The sequence below is a fragment of the Glarea lozoyensis genome (genome assembly GCF_000409485.1).
Source record: "Glarea lozoyensis ATCC 20868 chromosome Unknown GLAREA17, whole genome shotgun sequence".
Taxonomy (NCBI): domain Eukaryota; kingdom Fungi; phylum Ascomycota; class Leotiomycetes; order Helotiales; family Helotiaceae; genus Glarea; species Glarea lozoyensis.
Window position 1 is genome coordinate 32,582 of NW_007360991.1, and position 18,691 is coordinate 51,272.

The window sequence follows — 18,691 nt, forward strand, 5'->3', positions numbered from 1 at the left end:
GTGGACTGACTGTATTACTAGATACTATGATATCCAAGATACATTGCATCTATGTCCCACTTGCATCATTTCACCGTGCCATCTATCTTATCCGATCCGTTGATGGACGTTCCTCCCTCTCTCATTGCTCACCTCAACCTTCGTTCTACATCTAGAGCAGATTTACATCCTCTTCTCATTATCTTCTCCTGTCCATGGAGCCTTGCTCTTCTTTGGCTTTCGCGGTGCTTGACGCATCTTGGAATGTGTAACAGCGTCGTGATTGATGTCCGATTATTTTAGAACATATCGGTAAGTGAACGTGTCATGGTGTTCCGAGTTCGATGGCAGTTGAGGTAAAGCTCTGAGGTGTGCTCTAGGGAGGTTGTTCAACCGGAGTCACGGCAGGCGCTGAGCGTGGCTATCGTCTCTTTACTGGCCGCTGATCCTCGTCTCTTGTACGGCAGGAGATACTCCCAAAGTTTGTATGGTTATAATCCGTGTTCACGGGAGAGTGAATCAACGTTGCGGTGCAGGATATTTCTGCATGCGAGTTTTGGACGCCCTCGCTTTCAACCTGCCATAACACAAGTTCAACCCCTCACAATAGATAACGGTGTACAAGACTATGTCCTCTCCAGAACGCGCATAAATACAACAATTGATAACTATTCCGAGTCAGAACTCACCGTAAAGGTGCAATCTCTCTCTTTCGCAAGTTGCGCATCAGACATTCTTTCAAGAACAAAGCCCCTACGATATCTAAGGGGGTGTTCGTTGCGTATGAAATCCTGCCCATCGGCGTTAGGCAGCGCTATCATGATATTAAAGCGCGCATGTTTCGTGGTCGTTTGGTAGAGGTCGACTTGAAGTAGACTCAGAGAGCGTACAGAAGAGGAATGGATCTGTTGTTTTATGCTTGAGATTTAGAAAGTAATGGCAATTATTTTCTTGGTCTCCGGTCAGGTACGTAGGGTAGCGCGGGTAGATACATCAAGTGGAAGTGAGCCGGGCAGAAACCAATTGATAGTACAGTTCTACAGACGAAGAGTATTGCCTCCAAGCGGTTCCAGGGTCGTGTCTTGCTCCTGATAATGTATTGTCAAATGTCAAAACGATAGGTTGACCGTAGGATTCCTTTTGGGCAGATGTGTGACATTTATATTTATACAGAGAGTGGGGAGTAGATATTCACGGTTTTTTTTTGTCAAAAACACAAAAGTAGGTAGGTGGGTGGGAGACAAATCGTAGAGTAGATTAGATTGAATCTATTAAAGTTAAACTGCCGGCAGTATCACACGTGACTATTTCACGCGGATCCTATTGGCCCCCATTTTCCCCGGGAGCCTAATTTCCGAAGCGATTCTCAAGCGAAGGAGCAGACGCAGAATTAAATGTTTCATCATCATGATGCCGTTGACCTGGGCAAATAAGCAAAATGTATATGTCAATCCTTCTTTTGCTGATGGACGTTTTTCAGTCATTATCGAATTAGACATTCGCCTATACATATGTATCCTAGGTACATGATGACGAAGACGTCATCTATTCGAGACCTCGCGAGGTCTGCGTTTCTTCGCTGGCTTAATATAAGGGTGCTGGCAAGCCACCATCAATCTTCACTTGACTTGACCAATTTTTTGACACTCCGGTAAATACGAATACTTTGAGACGATAATTTATTGTCAACGATGCAGAAAGTACTCCAGACAGGTTTAAGTGCGGGCATGTCGGCAACGGAGGGATTGCACTCGAGCAAACCTAACCCGGTCGACCCATCGTTCAATGGCCTCGAGTCTCTTCTCCCTGAAGGCTTCATACCCAAAAAGACTACCCAGGTGATTCTTCGGTGCAAGGAGGGAGAAATCAGGGCACCATGCATGAACATTGGAGGTTGGAGCTGGGGAGATACTGCAACCTGGCATTGGAAACCAGAAGAGCTGCCGGGTTTGAAAGAGGCCTGGAAAATGCTCTACGAGAGTGGAATCAACTGGATTGACACGGCCCAAGCTTATGGAAGCGGTGAAAGTGAACGAATCTGTGGAGACCTCGTTGAAGGCTTGCCACGGGACAGTTTTGTTATGCAGACGAAATGGTACGTGGTACCAAACGTCGAGAACATCCTCTCACCAACACACGCTCCTACAAAGATGCTGAAGGATTCTCTTGAGCGCATGCGGCTTGATTTTGTGGACGTCTATCTTGTCCATGGCCACATCCACGCATCATCGCTTTCCCAAGTTGCCAAAGGATTGGCTGAGTGCGTTGAACTGGGCCTCACGAGGGCGGTCGGCGTTGCCAATTACGATGAAGATGACATGATCAAGTTGGCAGATGAGCTATCGAAGTACGGGATTCCACTTGCAACAAATCAATGCGAGTTTAGCGTGTTGCGTCGCCACCCTGAAGTACATGGCCTCATCAAAGCTTGTAGGGAACGTGGCATAGTGTTTCAATCGTACTCTTCGGTGGCCCAGGGCCGACTTACAGACAAATATACCGTTGAGAACCCACCACCAAGCTCCCACCGATTTAGTAGTTACGATATGAAGGATATCGAGGGCACAAAACAGGTACTGAGTTCTATTGCGCAGGAGCATGGGGTCAGTACTGCTGCAGTTGCGTTGAACTACAATATCATTAAAGGTGCTGTGCCCACCGTAGGAGTAAGGAACGTCAAACAAGTACAAGAGAATTTGAGAGCATTTGAATGGAGACTCAGCAATGATGAGATCAAAACGATAGACAGCGTCAGTCTCGAGGGAAAGAAGACAGCACTGTGGCAACAGGGTTAATACGACCTTGAGACTGAGCGATGTGGAATGTCCACCGGTTCGCTGGGCACCTTATTTGTATAAGTAATTAAGCGAGTTTCAATTTGAATCGAGGTTCTAAGTTTCAACACTTCGATTCAAGCGTGGTTTCTTTAACCCAACATTCCAAGTCGACAGTACCCGCTGCACGAAGAATAGTCGTGAAATGATGATTGAGTGGTCTTCTGTGTATGAATCGTATATCCTTTATCATTTTGAGCAGTTATATCATGTTCTAAGTGCAGGAATAATCTTCGCAGCACGGGAATCTCCCCTCGATCTTATTAGTTTGCAATAGTATGTTTCATGAGTTCTTAACCCTTCATGGAAAGTTCATATCCTCCAGGCTGGGATATTATTCAAACCGATACGGAGTCCGCAGAGTTTACTTTTCAGGTACAACGTCAATTAGCATGAGGGGAAGATGAAGCACTTCGCCTTCACCATTGTAATTGTCAACGCCACACCCTCCTGTTAATCAAATCCTCCATGTTTGCCTTTATTCACCTCTATTTGATCGACCTATCAAATCTGGTTAGCTCCTAGAATACTTGCTCACCACTGGGTTTAAGAACTTCTACCCTTCCCCCATGGAGCCACAATTCTTTTCCCTCAACAACAGCATCTCGTTGTTGAAAACAACGCCATCGCTAGCAGTCGCTTCTTCAGAAGAGTTGCTCCAAGCCCCAAGCCGCGTATCGCCATCATGAAGATTCCTTCTATCCCATTCGCAACATTTGCGTTAGTTTCTTTCGTAACAACTTCACTTTTCGGTAGCGTCAGTGTCGCCGTAGCATCACCAGTCAACGAGCTTGTAGATCGGGATACTACTTCTACGCAAAACAAGGTAACTCCTCTCACCTCGGCACAATCCTCGTGTCTCAGAACCATAAGCTTACTTCGTAATAGAATGGAGTTCACTGCTGCATAGACAACGGTCGAGGCTGGAATTATGTACTAATTCACCCCAACTTCGATCCTATGTTTAATGCCTTGGCTGTTGACGGCCGTATCGAGTCCGTATCTTCCTTTATTCCTCCCTTCAAACTCTGATTACTAGTGGCCGGGAGCATGTTTGATCTTTAGACACGGCTCTCGGCTCGGAGTAAACAAGAAAAACGTATGCTAATTTGTTGGATAGAGCCCAGGCTGCCAGTCATTGCTAGGGTGCAACCGGGCCGCTGAGGTTGTTTTGTGCAACGACGTAAGTACTCTTTCTATTTCTGCTGCTCCTCAAGTCGTCTCTAATCTTTTATCGATAGAAACCATACACCATCAACCCCAGCAAGCAATACCTTCGTACATACATGGATGATATTGTTCGTCAATGCCAAAGAAACATCGGAGGACTCAACACGGTTTGCGGGCAAAACTTTGACACAGATGGCTACAATGTCATCATGAGACAATGTGTTTAGGAGCTGACAACAAACCTAGATCTTGCGACCAGAGCCAAACTTTTGAACTGATTCTTTCATGGGTGTTGTGATGGAATCAAATCACAGGGTATGGAGTGCACCACGAAGGGTTGTGATCAATAAGCTTTCAGGTAGCATTTGATCGATGTTTTCTAAGCGAATGAGGTGCCAAATTCATATTGAACGTTGAACAAAGCCATAAATCTTTTATACAAGTGACAGAAATCCGAGCATTAAATTTTACTCATTTGCCCAACGATACGATTCCCATGATACTTCAACTAACAGTTATCTGAAATGCCTTGGCCACGCTCGGAACGCCTGCCGAGTTCGAAGCAAAGAACATCCAAAAACCGGGTAGAGCGACGCCTGAATCATCAGGAATGCTGAAAGTGTACGTAGTTCCCACTGTATTTATGGGGCTCAATGAAATCCTTCGCTGATCCGTATTCACCGTATGTGTAGCGGAGCCAAAGCGAACGATAGAAAAGCTCGTCACAGCGGAACTGGTTGTGATTGAAATGGTGTTGCCAACTCCAACTGAGCTAGCAGATATACTACTAATGACTGGTCGAGTTGCAGTTGTTCCGTCAGCATTGAAAAGGTAGGATGGACTGTAGATCTCAGCATTTGGGTGATTGGTCGAACAACCGCCACAAAGTCCACCACCGCCGGTGAAGACTCTCCCGTCAAGCATCAGAAGCGCAAAACTATGGTATGTTCTAGCAACTGCATGAGCTGGTAGGACTATGGAGGCTAAGGTGGCCGGATCCCATAGTTCCGGAATTAATATTGCAGTGTTATCCGAAAAGGGGACTGCAAAGGTTTGGCCGCCAGTAATCATGACTTTTCCATTCGGCAATACCACACTGTTAGCAAAAGCTCGTTGGTAGGTCATAGACGTAAGCTTGACGACAGTGGGAATAGATGGCGGCGTCCCAATTGTAATGAGGTGAACGTTGTTAGTGGCCGTCGACTGTTCGTAATTTGGAGAACCCCCAAAAGTTGCGATTTTCCCAGCAACAGCATCATACATAACAGCATTCCCATCCATGGAGTCCGGATCTGAAGCTCGCAAGCCTGCGCCTATTTGCGAACCGCCTCCGGTAGTACCATACCAATTCATGGCTTTACTTGGTCCACCTTGGAACACATATCCGTTCTTCCATCCGAATAGCCACGCATGATTATCTTGTCTGAATATCCCACCAACATCAGCTGTCAACATTGGAAGCACAGGACAACCACCAAGTAACGTCCATGAATTTGATGCCGAGTTGTAAATTTCACCATTTTTCCCACCATTACCACCACTCCACGACCCTCCTATTGTAAAAATCCTCCCATCAGAAACAGTGGTAGATGATTGATACCCACGAGAGATCTTCATATTGGACCCACTGCTCCATGTGTTGGTAGCATAATCGTATATGCTCGTTTTTGCCGCATCGTCTCCTCCAGTGATTATTGCACGACCATTGGGATCGAAGGACATCCCAGGGCAGAACATATCATGTCCAGTATTGCTTACATTTAACTGCGAAACCGTCGAGTCCGCAGGATTATATATTGCAGTGAGGGTATATCCATGGGGTCCTCCAAAGGTGTCCTTGGCGAATGATGAAAATGTCAATATCTTCCCATTAGGCATTACAAAAGCCGCTGCTGGAGTAAGAGGTAGGTTGATTATGGAACTCCATGATCCTTTGCCTGTGCCGCCGTTTGTCGGTGTGACTGAGAGTTCAGAAGCGCTAGACCATTGCCCTCGGTTCCCAGCCTCAGTAAGTGCAACAATTCTAATATATCGGGTACTTGTGCTAGTAAAAGAAACTGTCTTGAGACTGGCATCGTCAGAAAATGTGCCTGTTGCAACAGTACTCCAAGTAATATTATTTGGGCTTAGCGAGATTTGATATTGGCCAATATTGCCGTTGCTGTTGCCATCTTGTCGTGGGCGGTACGCAAAACCATTGATAGCTGTAGACACACCTAGATCAATTATCGCCGAGTGAGGTAAAGCTGCAACTGTTGGTGTATAACGCGTATGCCAGAAAGTAGCAGTGTTTCCGTCGATGCCTTTGGAACCTTCGTTCCCAGATTGAGAGCTATCAACCGAAATCGTGGCTGCAAGTACAAGACTAATAAAACTAGTGCCATAGATCGCAGTGCACAAAAACATGATGTGTATTTGTTAGGTACAATTTGAGTTTACAATGAAGGAGCGCAGAGAGACGACACAAAAGGCATCATATTTAATGAGCCACCAGACAGTGGCTTCGAGGGAATTTCAAGGAGAAAACTATTTCTAGAACAACTGCAACCAAAACTTATGGTCCTTGCATTCTTAAGCCAATTGTAACAAAATATCAGGTGGCCGTCCCGTCGGCGAGATCCATAAAAGCCAAAGAGCTGTTGATCATGAGCTCTTCAAAAACGTAACTTTGTTATTCGATGCAAATTCACAGCATCCCGTCCCTGCATCACCAAACTATCGAATTCATGTAAGTTCGGCTTGTAGGATCCGACGTCCAGTCAGGTATTGAGATATCTCTAGAGGCGTCGGTTCTGCATATATTGCGTGCATAATACCTGCCAATGAGAATTACGGTATCTTCGAACCACGAACTCATCGGTTATCGAACCGTCCCTTGGCTGCAGCTTCCCGTACCAAAAACAAGTAAACACTCCTGCTTAACATAATTACTAAAGGGCATACGCAGATCTAGCTAGAAAGGGACTGTTTTCGATGGCGCAGCTCGGTAAAGGTGCAGTAGGTGTGTGGTAAATCCTTCAGTATGCGAACATGATGCAATCTATCGAGCTACTGCATGCTGATCCTAATCTGTTATAGAAATCACTCGGATGTATAGACAAAGAAAGCTTTAGGTAACCTTGATGCTGGATTCATCAGCCGGCACACAATAATTCGATGCTTACCGAATAAGAAGACGAAGTTCAGGGGCAAGGCACCAGCCTTAGTAAAGTTCAATGTAAAGTTGAGCGAGGATCGTTCTAACCCGCTCCTCCAATCAGTCATGCTACGAGCCATGCGCCCGAGGTGAACGTCTGATACAGTACGGCACCACGCAACTAATATTGTGCATATGTATCTCGTATAATGGCTCTTACGTAGTCTGGAATTTTGGTGGCCATATTGGAACACTGCTGCAACGGTTCATGTGGTGGTAAGATACATACGATTTATTTCTCACCCCATATACCTCCAAGAACTGAAACTGGTTTAATACTATCTAAAAAAAGCCCCACTACTCTGGGGGGGTCAATTATGAGAAGGGAACCGACGAATGTGCTCATTAACAATCGTATTAACTTCACAAATACTAGAACGAGCTATCATCTTTGACTAGTGATATAAAATCGAAATAGTAAGTGGGAACCGGGGCGAAGTTTCCCTTCTTACACTATATCCAAGCAACAAAGAGAAAGGTAATAATATTGTTGTTTGAACTACCATAAAAGCGAAGTGTAGAATGTTGGCACATCGTGCGACTAGTTGCAAAGATTTACGACCTAAAAATTGGTGAATATACTTGTGTGCTTTGTATTGTTATATACTATTAGAATGTACAAAAATGATGAATACATCTTCAACCCCATCTAATTAAGGTTGTCAATTTTACCTAGTTCCACAAAAGAAAGTCCCAGCATGGGGTTCAGAATCTATCTACCCCCAGTTTAGGACCCAATAACCCCTTTCTCCTTGTCTTGGGCAACTGTGGCCATCGACTATGAACCAAATGGCCGCTCTATAATAGTCAACGAGCTAGCATAGCTGCTAGTTTGCCCAGTGCCATTCGCACCCATTATCAGTCCTCTGATCGAACCCTCCGTACTGCTGGTGCCATCGGTAATGCTTGCACATGAACTGCCAATCCTAGGTGGCATGTAACTAGACGCGGAAGACGTGAACTGCGACGTTTTCCCACCACTATGCACATAGCTGGAAAGGTCAGATAATGGCCGCGGTTTCTGCCGAGAATTGTAAGAAGGCGCTTGGTATTTCCCGACCCACAGCATCTGCTCGTGTTCCCTCAAATATCGCCCTTCAGAGAAGGAATTGAGAACATTGTCACGACCCATCATACCCAGGCGTCGTCGTTGCTCTTGTTTTTCATACATACGCTTTTGTATGATTGCGACCTCTTCTGCTGTTGGGGTGAGAGAAAGCTTTGGATTGAAGTCTGGGGGGTCGTCGGCGTATTTAGACCACTCATCCAATAGTGCAAGAACATTCACTTGTGCGCGGGCAAGAGACACAGCGTCGTTCGGTGCCACAACGGCAGAAAACCGGTCCCACGTCACCGGGTCTGTGACTACACGAAAGGACGCACCAACATCTGTGCAGACTACTGGAACACCGGTGAGGGCCGCTTCACCCATTGCAAGCGGAAGACCTTCAGAGACCGATGAGTTAAGAAACAGCCAGGCGTCTTCGAGAACCTTGGATGGAGATCCAAGTCCTTTTAGAACAACATTGTCTCGGAGAGATTTGGCTGCGATAATTTCTTGACATTCGACAGAGTAAGCGGGTGCCTTTTCCATATCTCCATAGATATGTAACTGATAATCTGTAAAACCCCAGATATTGACAATCATATCAGCTGCGAGGATAGCTGTCTTGATGTCTTTGACAAATCTACAAAGGTCAGTATTTGGTGAGTAATTGATCAGAAAGTACGTACCGGACGTGAGACAACATGACCACCGTAGGAACTTTGGACTTGATCTTCTCGATGGGTTGGAAACTCTCCATGTTACAGATACCATTGACAACAGGGTCTATCTTTCGAGCAAACGACTTGCGATGCTCGATGGTGTTCTCTTGAGTACCAATCTCTACCTCCCAGCCGGGATTGAAGAAATCAGCGCAGGGAAGCACAACATCCGCGTGGTGTAGAATAAGTGTCGACGCAAGTCTAGAAAGAGATATGAGTGAGTTACAAACAAATGGCGAGTCGAATGACATGGAAGAGGACAAGAACACAGTGACCTCCCGCCAGCTGATACAATGATCCCAAACATGGAATGTACAGTTGCGTTTGACCTTGCATACTATTCCATATGATGCGCCTGCAAAATGGTGTGACGCTTGGAACACATCTGGGATCTTCTCAGGGACTGGGATTGAGAAGATAAACAAGTATCGGTGCCACATGTCTAACGCATTATCCAGGTGTAACAGGGTAGGGATTTCCGCATCTAGCCATTGCGAGATAGGCCTGCAGTTTGGCATATCCTCTGTCAACCAAAGTTCTCTCCATGCTTGCCGGACAATATCACTCTTCCAAACTTCACCCCAGTGGCGTGAACTTTCAAAATAAGTATTGAGATCTACCAGAGCCTTCGTAGAATCTTCGATTAACTGACGATCGATGTTGATTGCTCTCGATCCGCGAACTAAAGTCCTGAGAATAGGAAGAAATCTCTTCTTGATGTCGTCGTCACGAAGATTATGAATCTTGTGTTGGATTGATGAATCAAGGCAATTTTGGAAAATACCATGAGTAGGTGTGAGAAAGTCCATTCCCCATAAAGGTAAGACGGTTAGAGATTGAACGTTCTTCTCGATCTGGAACTTCGGGACGCCGAAATCATTAGCGTTCTCGGCGAGGATGTGCCACCTTATAGAATCCAAATTGTTCACCATATCCCTACGGCAAGCGGAAACACCGCCACCTTCATTGGGCCAAGTTCCAGTATCCATGGCAAGGATATGAAGTTCGGTGTCGGTGTCCTGCATTTGAGCTTCTTGAGTTCTGGTGTTGATTCTCGCATCACCCCCAGTACCAAAGCTTACAAGATCGCTGATCTTGAAAGCAAGTGGCGTCCACGAACTGATTTCGGGGTCTATATCAACCCTTGCCATGATTGTGTCGGCTCTCGAGTTCAGGTAATTCTCACCAGCGTCGAGACGACTCATATCCCTAGCGTTCCAGTAGGGCTTCAAATCTTTGTCCTTCCTCAATGACCACTCATCCAACCACCTTGCGGTACATGCATCAAGCTCCTTCCCTTCTTTCCATGACTTCCACAAATGTGTTCTAGCCCGAGATGTCGAGATTGGATGCCACCTTGTATTGAAACCGAGAAAGCGCGTTAAAATATTAGTTTTGACTGATCTGAACGAGTGCAGCGGATTCTCATTGACAAAACTTGTGCTCTGAGGCTTTTTGAGAACACCAAACCAATCATGTAGAACCATCGCAGGAGTGGCGACTTCTTGTCCGTTAAGAGTGGTGTTGATGATGGGATGAAATTTGTGCTCGTAGTGCCACTTGCATGTGTATACTTGTGTACCCTGGGTATAAACTGCTTCGGTAACCTTAGTGTGGGGGATCCATTTGTCCAGTTTTTTCACGGACTGGTTCGCTGGTGGGGCACTCCATACAACCTGAATAGCAATATGAGGAAGGATGTATTCCGCGCGAAGCAATTCATCATCGAATTTGGCATTCTTGCGATATTCGAACTTGAACTGGACCAGATTGTCGTCTTTCATGAAAGATCCGGAAGCGATATATCCCCTCTCATCGTAAAAAACCAACTGTCCAGTTAGTAAACCGGCAGTACATTGACGTTCTATTGGCTGCTTTGAGCCCCCAAGGCGACTAATTCGTCCATTTCTATCGCTTGGATACTCATAAGCAAATCTGCTGACAAGGGCTTCCTTTGCATACTCCTCTCTTTGAATGAGGACCAGCTTTTCAGAGTATGTGTTGATAGCCATCAGCTGATAAAGCCCGGTTGGATTCTTACTGTGATGTCCTGCATATTGGTGAAGGGTAAAGGTTTTATCAGCATTTGAAGTCACAAAGCATGTCGAAGGACCGCTGAGACTCTCCACAGCAATATGATTTTTCCGAATTGTGGTAGTCATGCCTTTCATGTTGCGGTGGGTCCTAGAGATCCCCACGCGGCCGTGAAAGATTACCAGAGGTATGATGATGCGTTGAAGCGATTTCGTATAAATCCATACTGCGCTTAAGGCAAATGTTACAGGCCCACTGACAATCCAAGGAACATCTCTTAGGGTGTACCTTAGCTCTCGTTGCATCTCTGGATCGGCAACGAGAGCAACGCTGAAAAACTTCACAAAGTGTTTGAAAGCATGGCGGAACCGCGAAAATGGCCGTTTCAAAATGTCAACGATCTTTGTTTGTTCGTCAAGTGTGGATGGTGAAAGTTGAGTTTCGATGCAGTGCTCGTAACTGGAATCAAGTGGCTCAGGTAGATCGCGGTGGGTATAGTCAGTCTCGAGGGCTCCTGCAAACGAGTTTATCAAGACAGTCAGAGTCGCTCCAAGATTACATCGAGCAATATATCCCTCGATGTCCGCGCTATTCATGTCACAGAACCTTGAGCTGATCCACTCAAGCTGACTGTCAGATACATGACAAGGCTCGCCACATGCTCTTTTCAGAAGAAATGATCTGATGTTCTTAGGCAGAAGGTCCCAATCAATGTCGCAGTCCAAGCCGAGAAGGAGATAGCTAAGTAGGGTCTTGTCTCCACTCTTGATGACTTGATGTCGTTCAGACGCAGAGTTTTGGAGTTGGCGTTTGACCCCTTCAGGCAGTGATAGTCCACTGTCGCTTTGCGAGCTAACGGCTAGGACTTCAGCAAGGATTGAGTGCTCATGGGAGAGGCCAAATCTGAATTCGCATGTGGCCTGAATGATGGCTTCTGCAACGACTTTGCAATTACGACGAATGTCCATAACCCATTCATCTCCAACAAGGTCTAGACCGAGGAAGACGAACACATGTAGTCGGTTACCATCCATGCTTGTGATGGATCTGATCTTTTGCTCTGCTTGTAGCAGATGTCTCATTGGGACAAGGTCAACAACCGTATCGCCCTTTATCCAGAACTCTGCTGTTTTTCTAAGGAGGCTAGCAGCATCCGGGAAAGCAGTTTGGACAAGCGTGGAATGATATGCACCGTCACCAGAAGTCAATATCCGTATTACTTCTACTCCTGGATGGGTAAAGGGATCAAGTCTATATCGCAGTTCTTCTGGTAGAGCACATATCGATTCTACAGTTTCCTTTAATGCATTCGGTGAAGATTGGTGGCCATGACCTAATGTGGTGCTAGCGTGAATCGCACTCCCGCTTTGGAAACCGGTGTCAAGTAATTTTGGTTGTGGACCACCTAAATGAGCTGTCCAGGCCGAAAAAAGAGCAGCCGTCCACGTGGCAACAGCGAGAGATATAACACTGTTGAACGAAAACCGAGGCTGGGTGCTATGGAGCACGAGACCAACCGTGAGCCCGACAGCCACTGCAACAAGCGGTTCTTTGAATGCAAGCGGTCCGGTAAATATTCTGTTGTACTGGTACCAGAGCAAACCCATATACGCACCAACATAGGCCATGTACATGATGGTCCCATCTCTGGAATTGTCAAAGGTCCACATGAGAGCTGAACTGAAAGCCAAGCCCCATACATGCATGAAGAAAAACCGGAGGAAATACTTCCAATAGAGTACTCTCTTTGCAGAGGCATCATTGATTGCAGCTTGTCTAAGAAACTCCAATGATGTAATGCCTTGGTCGAGATTCTTTTGTGCAAGCTGCCATAAAGGCTGCGACACCCCATCCAGGGAGACTGCGCCGATAAGATAATAAGCGAGACCGAATCCAACTGCAAGACGGAATTTTTCGCTACTTGCATCAGACAGACCAACGATGGAACCGCCAGAGAGTAACGCAACCCATTTGTCAAGCAAGGCGATGACGAAATAGAGAACACCACCCCAAAGTTCGTCACCAGCGTTGCGCCAATGAACGAAGGCGTTGTGAAGCTTGACACCCTTCTGCATGTCCTGTAAAGTGCAGACCGCAGCTTTACATTGAAGATTCCAGGTTGGACTATAAGCGTAGGTCATCTTAGCTCTTGAGTACTTGCAGTACCAATCCATCATGAATATGGTCGCCTCATAACCTTGAGCCAATTCCTGAACCTGCTTGTCAGCAGTTGCCTTCTGCCATGGACGTCGGTTTTTCTCTTTGAGGACCTCGCGAAGGAGAGCTTGTCGCGGGATAGGCGTGGTAGAAATGTCTATGCCTGTGCTGAGCTTTTCAGATGTTGAGTTGTCAAGTCCGTATGTTTTCTGGTACCAATTCGCCACATCCACATCCGTAATGCACGGAATATTCAGATACCAAGTGCTCCACTGAGACATCACGGTACGGGCACCGAGAAGAAGTGAGATGACGAAGATCGTAAGAGTGACTAGGTAAACGATTAAGTCGTGTTTGTGGATGAAAAGTGTCAAGATAGGCGAAATAAATAGGATAGGAATTCGACTCATGATGATGAGCCGTCCCTGTATTAATGAATTAGCAACTTATTCTCCTTTCTAAAGAAGTCCCGAAACTCACCGATTGAAAATTAAATCCTGGAAATTGATATATCGCAAGAGTAGCTAAAAGAGTTAGATAAGTGGTAAGAATGAAAAAGTAGATCATGAAGATAAAGCCGGCGTAAAATCCCTTCGTAACACCTATTATCACCAAGGCGAGTGTACCACCTGTGAGGCATATACACCAGCCAGCAATGAACCGCGTAAGTACAAACATGTTCATGGCGGAAAAGGTCATGGAATAAAGATAATAGCTGCCCCCGGAGCTGACCCAGGTACCTGTGGCACCGCACAAAAACAGAGAGATCATGAGGGCCGTCGTGGCCATCGTTTTCTCCGTTTCGGCCATATATGTTGTGAGATATAAGCCGCGGCCCGTAGTGGTAAGTAAAAGAATATCGATAAAAGCAGGAATTGCAAAAATGCCGAGGAAGGTAGCATGATAGTAGAATGGAACCTTTCTCTCGCCCGCATCTGAGTCCAAATCTATCAATTTGGACGAGTAGGCAGTTGGTAGCTCAGTAATGGAGTCGTCTCTTTTTGGCGGCTGATTCTTTTTATAATAACTCTGAGACATCTCTGTGAGGATCTTTCCCAATGCTGTCGGAGTCATATCAAAATACTGCTCGCACCCAGATCCCAATGCAAACATTTCCGCGAAACATGCTGATTGGTCCGACTGAGGATTAGGGAGAGGGTTTCGATCGTTGATTTCCATGTAGACTTCGTTGATCGCTAACTTGCGGAAGGCGCAGAAAACTGACAGACAAAAGAGGTCCGCACTGGCGTCGATTTCCTTCTGTTTAAGAATTGTCTGCAAAACAAGTTCCAGGCGAGCAATAATCTCGCTTTCACGACCCATTAAAATCTGGGAGACGCGAATTTCGATTTCGTTGAACAGAGACACAGCAGCGGCGGTGTTAGGCCGATAAACGCCATTCTCGGTATACCAATTCAAACGGGACAAGACAAGTTTTTCGGCCGTAATTTTACCTTCGAGATAGGTAGTTGCATTCAAAGACCTCAACTGTTGAATAGAGGGAACTTCAAGAAGCTGATACTCGCAACATGCTCTAATCCGGGCCGCGAGGAGTGGGAATTCCTGAACGTCTGAAACAGCAAGCCTTTGCATAAACAGAATCGCCTCGGTTGGGGTGAGTAGTTCAATGTCTCTCTGCAGACGAGCTGAAAGCATCCAGTCTCCTACTAGACAATTAGAATATTCCGCAAGAGCAATTTCAGCCATAAAGCACTGAGCGCGAGAACATTCTCGACTAGACATGAACGTGTGGAGGATAGAGCCAGCTCGGTCCTTTGTTTTGCCAGATATGTAGATGTTGATCACTCCTGTACTGATATCGTAATCGTAGAGACCCCAAAACTGACAGAATCGAGCGGTTCCTGTCGTTTTGAATCCAGAATCCAGCCCAACGTAGATCTTTATTCCATCATCCTCGCCCCCGTTGGTAGCGGCAAGCAGCGCCAGCAACTCCTTTACGGCAAGTGATTCTACTGGAGTGCTTGCCCATAACTTTTCGGTTTCGCATAAACCGCGCAAGGCCTCCCCAAAAGCATGAAGCTCCTCTGACTGTAGGCATTCTAAAAGCCCCAGGTCTTTCAGGCGATTTTGCTGCCCAACGAGGTTCGTGTAGTCGTCTGATGAACAGTGGAGGCCAAGTTGAAAGCACCCTAGTTCGGTAATGTCGAGACCGTGGGACGAGAACTGGGGCAGATTTGTTGGCGCTGGGTGGATGCTCCACGGTCGCTCGATATCTGTGCCATCCGCCGTACTAGCTCGGCTGGTAGCTTGGTTTGGCCGGGTAGGGCCCAAGGCGACTTTTGAAGCTAAGTCGGGGATGAAGTCATTTAGAACGCTATAAATTTCATGATCACCGGATTGTGTTTCTGTAATCTGCAAGGTAACACGTCAGTTGAGGCAAGCCTTTGGAGGTGGGGTTATCAGCAAGGAAGGTAGGGTATCAGGTGACGTACTCGGTCATTGGTCCTCCAGATTTCGTGCGCCTTGATTGTAGCGTCCTCTTTCAACCACATCATCGCACCTAATGGTTCACCACTGATTGTTTTTTCGATGGCAACGTCAGCATCGACTAGGGCGCTTTTGGGGCCAATCCAGCTGAGTGCGCTGCTAAAGTTACACCAAGTGAAACTGCGCTTCACCACAGCATGCTCCAGCTTTACAGCATCATCAATTGTATCCCACATTATGACAGTCGAGGTGACCATCGCTGACTTGGCTGCCAAAGCCCGCAGACTGTGTCGCATCTCAGCCATTTGGAAGTAGTTCCGTCTCTCGCCATTGGGAAAGATAGAGCCATTGCGGCAGACGATTCCCCGAATAGGCTCCATGTTGATAGCGCGAGCGACGTCTTCGCTCAAGTAGCTGGGTGGGGAGACTTCCAGATATACGTCGAGGCCAATAGTACCAAAATATCGGATAAGCTCGTTGCACACTACCGGTGGGAAATATTCTTCCCAATTCGCCATCAATATGCCCGTAAAAGGCGTATACATGTCTTGCGTACGCTTAAAAGATTGGACCACTGCTCGGGTGACAGTATTAAGAGATCGCAATGCCTTCTTACTTGCTACGACACTCCCATCAGCCGCCGCCAGCAAGGCGACATCCACTCGCCCAAGAACATGCTTCGAACTGCACCGATTTGTTGCCAAAGCGTCGAGTACGCCCGCTTGAAAAGGGTCTAGGACAACAATGTCCCATTGCGAAAGGATAATGCATTGAGCAGCGGTCGGCGGGGTATCGATCTTGCCCATAAAGGCACCAAACGATTTCGAATCTGTAGGATACTCCCTTTCAGGGCAGAGAGGGATGGTGGTTTTTCGAAGATCTTTCAGGTACCGTTCAATGGATTTCGGTAACTCTGTTACTTCGTGTCTTTTCTATAGAGGACAAACATTGTGAGTTTCTCAGCCTTAAGGAGGCCTAGTTCGGGGTAAAATGTATAAAGAGCTTACCTGCCAGTACAGTCTGATTTTTTGGTAAAGCAGAAGCGCAATAAAGCTCGACCCAAGGGCAAGAGAAGCAACCAACATATAAGCCAATGCCTATACAACCAGATTAATTAGCTATGAGCCTGCGTTTGCACAATTTGACAGATACTGATGCAACATACCAAGTCCCACCAATTCTTCAACATCTCCCGCCATCCTTGCGCCGACAGCCCAAGGTATTCCGCTTTAACATCCACCATGATGCTCTTGGAACGAACCACCGATCAAAAACGAGTGAATGGTACGGGCACAACAACTCCAAACTAAAAAGAAACGGACTCAAAGAATAGCAGCGGCCATGAACGACGGAATGTTCGACCTTATTCAGAGTACCGAGTGAACGAAAACAAAAAGTATTTTCCTACGAATACTCAGATAAACATATCTGCAGTGGCTAATATGTGTAAGCCGGCCTGGGGGACTGATCCATGTCATTAGAAAAGAGGTGACCAGCCTCAGCCTGCTGCTGCTGAAGAGCTAAGCTGATTTCAAAAGAGCAAGCGGTAGAACGGGTTGGCTCTAGGCCAACAGCTCCAAATACTCTTACCGTGCTGTACATGTCTCATTAGGGCCACCCGAACCAGAAGCCTGGCGGTCGAGCGTCAAAGGTCGACGCTGTGGTCCACGTCAGAGAACACCTTTGCTAGAATTTGTCCGTGGGGTAGCGATTTGCGGAAAACGCCAGCTAGCGCAGGGAAGGATCTGTTGGCTACTCCCAATGTGGGAATCCTCTAGAAGCGGGTACGGTATTTTGCACTTTCCTGCGGCTGTATCCTTATTTAGGTGCAGTGAAAGAGGCCCATGGGTGGGCGAGCATGGTTAGCGGTGTCAACATATGTTCAATCAATTTTCCCTATATTGAAAAACACTTGACCACAGGTAAGCGACAGCTTGGCACGCGAGGGCATTGGGTAGAACTGTGCAAGTAGACTATCGACAACAACCCGAGGCTGATGAGTACCGTCCATACGGTGATGGGCAAACATTTCGTATTGACGCCCGGGATCAACGCGAGTCTTGGAACGAGACGAACAGCGGCTGGAAGCAGCAATTGCAAATGTGGATATGGCAAAGTTTTCCAAGGAGATGCCGCTGGGTACGAGCGACATGTGGAAAGCAAAAGGCGGGACTGGGAAGTTAGTGACGGAAGGACTGGTTAAAGTCTCACCTTGCCGTTGATTTATTGTATAGCTGTTCTTTTGGGTGCAGCAGGCCTTCTCGGATGGGAGTATTGGAGTATTGCTAAGCAGGGGCGGTCGACAGGGCTACGAAATATACCTAGGCAGGTAGGTAGGTAGATAGGTTGAGCTTTGTTTCCGAGGAAAGCCAATATCCTGTGCACGGATTTACGGTACCTGATGGTCACTCGCTTGGCAAGAAGATGGTGGTGGTGCCATCGAGCAACATGGCCCCCGTCCGACGCAGCTGCTAGGTTTCCCCCAACGTGGGCGATCCCTCCCCCCACTTCAAACATCCATCACTCCATCAAAGGGCAATCGGTCTCTGGTGGTGGTACTCGAATTGGAGGAATTACCCCCCGCGAACGTTTCGGAACTCGGAAGGACGTCAAACAGCGGCAACAGTGTAGGTGCTACGATGAGCTGTTACGCCGTTCCTGAGTACTTGCGAGTCGATCGCCTCGCAGACTCGCGCTCGCGGTGCCAGCATGTCAAGACCGTCGTGCCGGAGCAGGCTGTACCGTCACCGTCGATGCATCGTTGTTGAGTGTTGGACGACGAGGAGGCTGACGCCGTTGGACCAAATCCCGTGGCAACCAACGACTAGCTGCTGTTGGTAAGGTCAGATCGCAGGCGAAAGCGACAGGAAGCATTGAAGCAGGCGTTTCTTTGCATCGCGGGTGCATTGGCAGAGGGGTGAGCGATTGGATGGATGGATGGAGAGGTGGAGTGTGGATGTTGACAGCGGAGGAGACACAGAAAGCGCGAGCAACGAAGAGTGAGGTCTGGGAAGTCTGTTGTCGCGTAAATCGAGGGCTTGGCAGGGATCTGCTTCTCGGAACAAAGGGGGACGGCGGACGGGATTTTGTGGCTGCTAGCCCCGGA

The 18,691-nt window shown here is 47.1% G+C and overlaps 4 protein-coding genes across 4 annotated transcripts; 2 read left to right on the forward strand and 2 right to left on the reverse strand.

The window, feature by feature from the left end:
* Positions 1-1,670: 1,670 nt before the first annotated feature.
* On the forward strand, positions 1,671-2,774 carry GLAREA_11845 (NAD(P)-linked oxidoreductase; the record flags this gene model as incomplete). Its single annotated transcript, XM_008082627.1, has 1 exon — positions 1,671-2,774. The coding sequence occupies one exon, from the start codon at positions 1,671-1,673 to the stop codon at positions 2,772-2,774; it is 1,104 nt and encodes a 367-aa protein (XP_008080818.1).
* A 724-nt stretch (positions 2,775-3,498) lies between these two features.
* On the forward strand, positions 3,499-4,210 carry GLAREA_11846 (uncharacterized protein; the record flags this gene model as incomplete). The annotated part of the gene is made up of 3 exons (XM_008082628.1): positions 3,499-3,639; positions 3,934-3,996; positions 4,055-4,210. 3 exons carry the CDS (start codon positions 3,499-3,501, stop codon positions 4,208-4,210), a joined length of 360 nt encoding a protein of 119 aa, XP_008080819.1.
* A 277-nt stretch (positions 4,211-4,487) lies between these two features.
* GLAREA_11847 (Galactose-binding protein) lies at positions 4,488-6,389 on the reverse strand (the record flags this gene model as incomplete). The annotated part of the gene is made up of 3 exons (XM_008082629.1): positions 4,488-5,079; positions 5,245-5,536; positions 5,588-6,389. 3 exons carry the CDS (start codon positions 6,387-6,389, stop codon positions 4,488-4,490), a joined length of 1,686 nt encoding a protein of 561 aa, XP_008080820.1.
* A 1,389-nt stretch (positions 6,390-7,778) lies between these two features.
* GLAREA_11848 (UDP-Glycosyltransferase/glycogen phosphorylase) lies at positions 7,779-16,828 on the reverse strand (the record flags this gene model as incomplete). The annotated part of the gene is made up of 7 exons (XM_008082630.1): positions 7,779-7,785; positions 8,349-8,867; positions 8,914-13,562; positions 13,618-15,510; positions 15,591-16,517; positions 16,593-16,682; positions 16,751-16,828. The coding sequence occupies 7 exons, from the start codon at positions 16,826-16,828 to the stop codon at positions 7,779-7,781; spliced, it is 8,163 nt and encodes a 2,720-aa protein (XP_008080821.1).
* Between the last annotated feature and the right edge of the window lie 1,863 nt (positions 16,829-18,691).